Source organism: Carcharhinus amblyrhynchos, chromosome 13 (assembly GCF_965287045.1).
Source record: "Carcharhinus amblyrhynchos chromosome 13, sCarAmb.v2.hapA, whole genome shotgun sequence".
Lineage (NCBI taxonomy): Eukaryota > Metazoa > Chordata > Chondrichthyes > Carcharhiniformes > Carcharhinidae > Carcharhinus > Carcharhinus amblyrhynchos.
Window position 1 is genome coordinate 46,151,048 of NC_137336.1, and position 8,702 is coordinate 46,159,749.

The window sequence follows — 8,702 nt, forward strand, 5'->3', positions numbered from 1 at the left end:
TGACTTTCTCATTGTTGCTACCTCAGCCTTGACTCCCAATTATTTTTAGACGAGGTCCCTGTCGTATGAATTAAGATGGATGCACTTTATTATAAGAAGGCATTCCCAACGGTGGGTTGCAGTGTTTTCCCTGACTGGGATGATTAATGGTCACATTCCATCATATTGAACCAGTTGCATACTATATAGTTAATGAAACAGAATCTTATAGCGGATCAAAGTAACGAATTAGTGAGTCGACAGTTCGAGTAACGTGACTGACAACAAATCAATCGAAGTTCTCAACAGCGCTGGGAAAATATTCCTGTCTTATTTTCTGATGTATTTTAAGTCAGCTTGCATTTATCATTCAGCAGAATAAGGCAATTTAATTCATTCATTGAATATATATATAAAGGAATGTTTATATTAACAAATTACTAAGGATTGAAACAAGATGAAAAAAAGGACAGTTTTTTTTCCATTTTTGAAACTGTACTCTATCAACACTTGTAAGACTATGAGGGGAATTCTCCGGCCGTTCACATCAGCGGGATTCTCCGGACCCCCTGGCAGCGCACCCCCTCCCGTGGGTTTTACGGCGGCGGGAGGTGACATCAATGGGAAATCCCACTGACAGCGGCAGGACCAGAGAATCCCGCTGCAAGCGAACAGCGCGCTATCGAGAAACACTCAGCAGGGAGGCCGGAGAATTTCACCCACTGGTTGCAAAATGGAAGACTTTGAAGACAAATCTTAGTGCTTATTCAAATACCAATGAGAACATATCTTCTTGTTTTTATAAAGCTTTGCGAACTCCCTTTTTGCTCTGCATCATATATTGCATATTCAAGATATATGCTATTCAGTGCTATTTAATTACTTGATGGTTTGGGGTTTTAATTGTTTTTTTTCTCTCTGTTTCCCACAGTGACTGCACCCAGCTCTCCACTGAGTCCTCAGTTCTCCCCATCTTTCTCGCCACCTGAACCCCAGAATAGCAAAAATGGAGAGTGTACCGTCTGCTTCGACAGTGAAGTTGACACCGTCATTTACACCTGTGGACATATGTGTCTCTGCTACGACTGTGGTCTTAAGCTGAAGAAACAGATCAATGCCTGCTGCCCCATCTGCAGGCGAGTTATAAAGGATGTCATTAAGATATACCGTCCATGAAATATTTGGCCCCCACACGGACTATTCATCAATTCACATTATAGTTTTTAAAGAAGTCTAGAGTTTTTATAGATAGGGAAAGCTTCTATTGCTCACTTTGATTTCAGTTATATATCTTCACAAGGTGTGGCTGTACTCTTTGTCATTCAACTTATTTTCTCTATCTCTAATTTGTCTTCCCCCTTTCTGTTCCTATTCCCATTGCCTGTGGTTATCTGCAGACAAGAAACTGGGATGGCTGCATGCATTTCCATCTGTAGAAACAGTGCCACTCCATGATTGACCAATAAGTGTCATTCAAGTAGAGAAATTTGGACACTATCTAGCAGCCAAACTGAACACAGGTTAATTAACCTCACAAAGATTAAGCAGTTCAAATAAAGAGCAAATTTCTTCTGATTTGCTTTTCTGTCCTCTGATTGCTACAAGATAAAAAAAACTACTAACCATGAATGCAGACCAAATATTTTGAGAAAGAAATGCATTTTGATGTAATTATCACTATGTCTAATGATCACATCCACCACAATATCCCTAATGACTAATTACAACTAGGCTATTTTTCCACAAGCAGATAGCTACCTCTTGGTCTGCAGTAGTCAATGATAGATTTTTCTCCACAAAATCTGATCTGCTTCTTATCGATCTGCTTCGTGCACATCAGCCTACAAAGTTATTTAGAGGGATCTAAATTGTCACATTCAATTAAGACATCCTACATGCCTGCAAAGCACATTTTAAATTTAATCTGGAGAGAATGTAGACATTATTAACAGATTAATTAATATCCAATTGCCGCTGTGTTAGGGATGCTACACGTATGCCAAAATCGATAGATCACCAATCGTGATGGACCCCCAAATTGAGAGTTATTTTGTTTAAGTTTTCTAAAACATCAAGCCGTGACTTTTACTGAAGGAATTGTGAAGACCGACGGGTTCAATAGTGACTAAAGTTGTAGTATCCCTTTTGGCAAAAATCTCAAATTTAACTGTAAAATCTAAACGGTGTAACAGTTACCATAATCCAGTTTTTCTTTAAAAAATAATAAATTTTGCCCTCTTTTTGCTGATTGGATGAATTCATGAATTTTTGGTTCATTACCCGCTGTTCCTACAGTTGTGGCCGTCTGTCAGAAGAAATTGAGATTCTCAATTCCTGATGGAGGTCTGCCTCCCAGTAATCCATGGGTCAGGACATGGATGAGTTCATTCCATGAAATGGAAGTAAGTGAGGAGGGTCAGGGGCATTGGGAGGAAGGCACCAAGGGAAGCCTGGTTCCATTGAGCAAACATTCAACTGATTCATATGTTTCAGAATCGAGGCTAACACGCCAGCAAAGAGATATTGCAACTTTAATATGGCTTTAACAAGTAAGAAGTTTAATGCTGGATATTTTCTGTGGTGATTCAAAGCTACAGGTGCCTTACAAAGGAAGGTGATGCACTTTTTTTCAGATTTCCCCGTGAACTTTGACTGCCACTATTATAGATTCACTGATTAATGGCAAAATAGTTTTATAGGACTCACGTGACAACCACTAAAATATTTTCCTTTTGATAATGGAGTGAAAATGGTATCTAACACAAATATATTTAATATCTTGCCTAATTTGCTGACTTTGTACAAAAATAGTATCTAGTTTCGTTAGTGTATTGTTTCAATATTGAAGATGATGGCACATGCCAGAAGCTTTCAACGGACACTTTGTACAAATTTTGCCTGCAATATATATAGTGTAAACATTATAATTTTTGTTCTTTGCACTTAATTTAAATGTTTTTTGTTGTCCAAGGGTTTGTGTTTCTGTGTGCGTGTGTGCTTGCACTGTGAATGAAAAGATTAATAGATCAATTGCAATAGAGGAAATGTGACCTAATCATCAAATGAAAGAGTGAGCATCCCTTTTTCTGATGCCTGACTGGACTGCCGTTCAGAACTGGCAAAACTCTTCTTTAAATAGCTGGTTACAACATCTGGTAACACATTCTTTTATGAGGTATGAACAAGCATCCAATGCATCTTTGAATACATTTTCCAAGTTGAAGTTAGGGTTTATATCGGTAATTAAATTGATGTAATGCTCACAATTAGTTTCATCTTGTTTGGTTTTCTTCTATAATTCTTCTGGTTTGTCCCAGCATCTTTTATCTACCAAGTGTTAAGTTCAACTTTGGAACATGGATGTCCAGATTCTGTGCTTCTCCCCATTGAAGACTCTGCTTATCTATGTGTGTGCATAGAGCATTCAGATTATAAAATGACTGATTCTATCCTGCTCCATTCACCTGTTAGAAGTTTTCACCATCAGGAACTTGTGGAGATGACTGGGTTCTCCGCTGCCCGCTGGAGAGTCGGCATAATCTACCAGTATCCTCTTTTCGTGAAGGCCTGTCACAGTCATGTGCCAATCAGCCACTTAACAGGCCAGTGGTGAACCTTCCCCCAGAATCAACAACCCCAGAGGAGAGGCTGGCAGCTTTATGAATAGCAGTGCCACGGCAGAGACGGTTGCTGCTGCCAGTACGATACCCACCTGAGGCCTATGTTCATCATTGGATCGCAGGCCAGAGGTGAACGACAGCCAGAGGGAGGTTCCAAGGGGCGGGCTGGGCTGTGGAGTCAACAGCAAGGGCAGGGGAACTGCTCGTAGGTCCCTCCCTTGCTGATGCGAGGTTGCTCAATCAGGCACTGAGTGCCTTTGAATGAGGGACACCCCTGGGAATCTGTAAGAAAATATTTTTACGATGTGCCTTGCATGCCCTAACCATTGCTGGGCAAATACTGGCAGTGGCAGGATGAGGTGATGGCAGACTGAGAAGACTATCTACAGGGCTTCCTGCCATGGATTTACTCAGGGTGGAGACAATAAGGTGGTAGGATCCACCTTCCTGCCTGATTCAATACCTCTGCTATCAAACTCTTCATGGGAGGAGAGGACAGAAGATTCTGCCCCACATCTCATAGTTTTGCTTTGTCACCATTTGCTAATAAGCAAGGATGTCTCTTTTTTAGATGCATCCTCAGCATTTGTTACCCATCCCTAATTACCTTAGAGAGGGTGATGTTGAGCTGCCTGCTTGAACTGCTGAAATCCCCGTGGCGTAGGTACATCCACTGTGCTGCTAGGAAGGGATTTCCAGAGTTTTGATCCGGCTTCAGTGAAGGAACACTGATATAGTTCCAAGTCAGGATGCTGACTTTGAGGGGAACTTGTAGTTGGTGGTGTTCCCATGCATCTGTTAACCCTGCCCTTCTAGATGATAGAGGTCATGGATTTGGAAGATGCTGTTGAAGAAGGCTTGATGAGATGTATTAAATGTCAATTATTTTACCCCAGTGCATGGGAAATCTACATCCAGCGTAAAGAAAGGATGTGCCTAAAAGTATGTAGCAGAGAAGCAGAAAATGAGGTATATCGCAGTGTTGACACTCTGGGAAATACAGGAGAATCATGCCCTAGTAATTTGGGTTTAGTATACCCAATATACATTGACAGGAAGTCAAGAAACAGAGAATAACATAGTAACATCAGCACCAAATGGATCATATCTTCATCATTATTCATTGCTATTGAAAAATTAAAGTTAGAAAATGTATTTAACTAGTCCTGTCACAACTGTAGGATGCCCCAAGGTATTTAACCGCTGATGGAGCATTTTGAAGTGTAGTAATAACTGTAATATAGGAAAGTGAGTTAATTTGCATAGAGCAAGGTTTTATATACAGCAGTGAGACAAACAGCCAGGTCACCTGTCTTTGATGGTGTTGGTTGAGGGATGGATATTAGCTGGGACACCAGAGGAAATCCAGTGCCAAGGGATATTTCACATCTACCTGCCAGTCTTGCCAGATGGCCGAGGCCCTTTTATTGGTTTAAGGCAGGATGTCCACCCTTCTCAAGAAGCCAGCCTTGTCTCAGAATCCGTCAGTCAGTCAGAGAGGTGGCAGTGCTCTGGCCCAGGAATAGTGGTCACTGCTGGGACTGCAGCAAGGCTGAGAGGAAAGCATTCAGTGATGGAGTCCAGTGTTAGCTGAGTCTGGGGTCTCACAGGGGCTAGATGGGCAGACCCCAGGGAAGGGTGGAGCAGTGGGCTGTGTATGTTTGGAAATGGCAAGGGGGCACTTGTATTTTGAAACCCCAATGGTCACAGGGTTTCTACCAAGGAGGCACCACTCACCCTCTCCTCAGCAGTGCCCCTACTCACCCCCGTTTTAGTAAGAAACATCAGCTTCTCCTGGCATGTTTTAATCCCATTGGCTTCCTGAGGAAGCTCTTGTGTAGCCCATGAGCAAACAGGCTGATTGCACTTCCTTGGTAAAATTACAGCAGGGGCGGGTAAGTTTGCTGAATGGCATCACTGGTGTGGCCCCTAACCTGCCATCCTCCTACCAGTACATCACCCTCACTCTCTTCCCCTCCCAAACTTTCCTTGCTCCAGCAGGGAATAGTAACATTTCAGATCTGCTTGCCTTACACTTCTCCTATAAAAAGCTGTGGTTACCAATTTTTCATCACTCCAAATTTCTTCCAGCTCCCCTTGAACGCATTGACTCATGCTAGGCTGGTTCACTGTCCCAACGCCATCACTCAAATAACCCTCCTCATGCAACGTGAGCCTAATGAACAAGTACCAGGCTGCATGATCATTAAAACGTTGCAGCTAAGCCCAATCCTGACATTTCACCAAATCAATCCTTGTGTATTTTCCAGAGAGCAAGTAGGAGTGAACATCTGGCCTTTATTTCAGCTCGCCACTCTGGGATTAATTCTGACATTGTTATTGCGGTCCGATAGAGTCCAGTACATGCCAGCTATCAACCTGGGATCTTCCTGTATAGTTTTAGTTCATCATCATTAGCAGATAATGTATTTTCCCCATAACCCTTTGGATCAACCAGGTTAAAGTTTTTCAGATGCAAACTGTAATTTGACCCTTTTAATTGAAACTCTTCCATGGGAAAGATTTATGATTTAAGCAACTAGATTTAATATATTGAGTGGTAGGGGTCAAAAATATTCTGTGAACAGCTACTGCACTCTTTCCTGGAAAAACAAAACAGGTCATCTATAATTGGTGTATTACTCTAATAAGTGTTATCTTCACTTTGCCATGTTATTGCACGAGAGTTGCACTTAGCAATTTACTGCCCTTTTAAGAAATGACCAAAGAGGAGTTAACCTTGTCACTTCAGACATGCTAACATTGCTGCCGAGTGGTTATATTTCTGTACATTACTGGACTGACCTTGTTAAGAATTACATGACTACTTTTACTTCAAGGTAGTCATGCTTTCAGGCCATGCTTGTTCATCTTTCCTCAGATTAATGTGTTGCCTTGACAAGAGCCAACTGTTCCATGTAAATTCTGGAAAACTGCTGCAGTGAAACCATGTACAGGCTTACAAATATTGACGGCAATGACTGACTTCTGTAATTCTGCAGTCATCTTTTAACAAGGTGCACTTCATATAGGGTGTAACATTATTAGCTCCAATAAAGTGGAAAGGAATTGGTTGTGGGGTTGTTTGGACTATTTCTAGGCCTTTTTAAGCTACAGTTACATTCTCAATCTCCACAAGGGTTTAAAACCATTGCACTGCATTTCCAGTACCTGCATTGGTCTTTCTTGGGTTGTGTCTGTTTTTGAAACCTTGTAATCTAGTAAAAATAAATCAGTCACTGACATTTGTTTGATTTATTAGCAGTTTTAGCATTTACCTGATGTAGGCTCAAAAGATAATGGTTCCAATTTTAACCTGCTCCAGCTGGTGCAATGATGGTTTTGCCTCGTGCAGCAACATTTGGCACCATCATCCGTGGAAAAGTTCTATTTATTTCCTGAAATGTGGTTAGCATTAGTAAATACTCTGATGTAAGGAGCAGGTCTTTTTGTATATATTTAAAGAAAAATACTGCAAAATGTTGGATGGGTGTCGGGTGAAAAGAATTAGATGAACGTTTGTACAGAGACAGTCCTTTATCTCGCCTGGCACAACCAGTGGCCAACGTTTGTTCGCATGAAATAGGTTGGATCATGCAGAGCAATAATTTACACGCAGCTTTTGAGCACCTTAAAACCTCAATTGATCGCAAGTTGACTAGATTTACCCACATCTTTGCACAGTCATTGCACAAAGCTAAGGTTAAAATGGTGCCCACTATCTGAACATATTGTTTATATAGAAACTGAGGGAGATACTTTGTTTCTGTTAATGCGTGTAAGAAGTTAACTAACTAAGAAAGAGCAAAATATATGGATAGTCCCTTTAACGGGATATAATGAGCCTTTAATTCCAATTTTATTTGCCAAACTGAATACAAAAAGCTATGCTTTGCATTACTTTTATACAAGAAAACACAAATTCAATATCAATCAAAGATTAGCATGAAATTGTATCTTGATCAATTCAAAATTGAGCTCCTTTTGAAATTTAAAAAGTGAAAAAAAAAACGAAATGGCAGTGTCTCTTCAAGGGAAGTGTCAGATACAAGGTTCTTTCCCTCACCCCTTTTCTTTTGTAGGTTAAGTTTATGAAAACACTGCAAGAGTTATGTTTCTGCTGCTTTTTGTAAATTATTTGCCTCGAAACACTTTGTTAATTCTGGTTCTTAATAAATACATACTGTACAGCTTCATAGTAGACTGCTTCACTATGTATACTGGGGTTTTAAAGATTTTAAAAAATGCAGTTTTGATGCTGTTGTAAACAGTTGCATAATTGTAACATTCCTTTGTTCTGTGACCAAATGCTTCCCATGTTGCTCACATGACCAGGCTTATAAAGTCTTTTTGAGACCTATTCTGTGGCATTTAGTTTGTGTGTTATATCTTAACCAATTCATAATAAATTGCTGCTTTCTACCTACCTGAGGTTCTCTGGAAGTGTTACGGTCCCTTTAAGGTTAGGACCACTCTGTTTTATTTATCATTATAGACATCATCAAAAAAAATTGCTCGTGATAAAAGTTCAGTTTTTACCCAACTTAGATTCTGTGCACTGACATAGAGAATGTAACTAACCACGTTATTAATGCACATGAAAGGTACTTTCTGCATCCAATCACCACCCCTTAATTAATGTTTATTGTTTAAATTAATAATTGACACCTACATCATGTACAGTGCTTTGTTTCCAAAATGGGGTGAGCTGTGAATTATAAATAAGTTGGCTTAAAACTCAAGTTGAAAAACTCCTCCTGTACCAATATAGATGAAGAAAGGGAATTTTGTCACTGATAAATGGCTCAATTTCACCCCGCAGGAAGTTGACAAAATGATGCACATTGAACAATTGTAATAATTTTCGTTCTCATTGTTCAAGTGACAGAGAACCTAAACTGAGTAATGCTTCATCCTATGAAAAGGAAAATTATCTAAAATATAGAGCAATTACTTCATTTAAGGTTTTCAATAAAGCACAAAAGCAATCTTTTAATTGACTTCACAAATACTTTTTCTAACATGAGGGAAAATGCTGTAGATTTATGGGTGGCATGGTGGCACAGTGGTTAGCACTACTTTCTCACAGTGGCAGGGACCTGC

At 40.1% G+C, this 8,702-nt stretch overlaps 1 protein-coding gene across 1 annotated transcript in view; it reads left to right on the forward strand.

Moving 5' to 3' along the window:
* neurl1b (neuralized E3 ubiquitin protein ligase 1B) overlaps positions 1 to 8,025 on the forward strand; it is a 65,396-nt gene extending 57,371 nt beyond the window's left edge. The window contains exon 5 of the mRNA XM_080201638.1: positions 911 to 8,025. Within this exon, the coding sequence (XP_080057764.1) occupies positions 911 to 1,155 (245 nt within the window). The 3' untranslated portion in view covers positions 1,156 to 8,025. The remainder of the gene's footprint in view (positions 1 to 910) is intronic.
* The last annotated feature ends 677 nt before the right edge of the window (positions 8,026 to 8,702 follow it).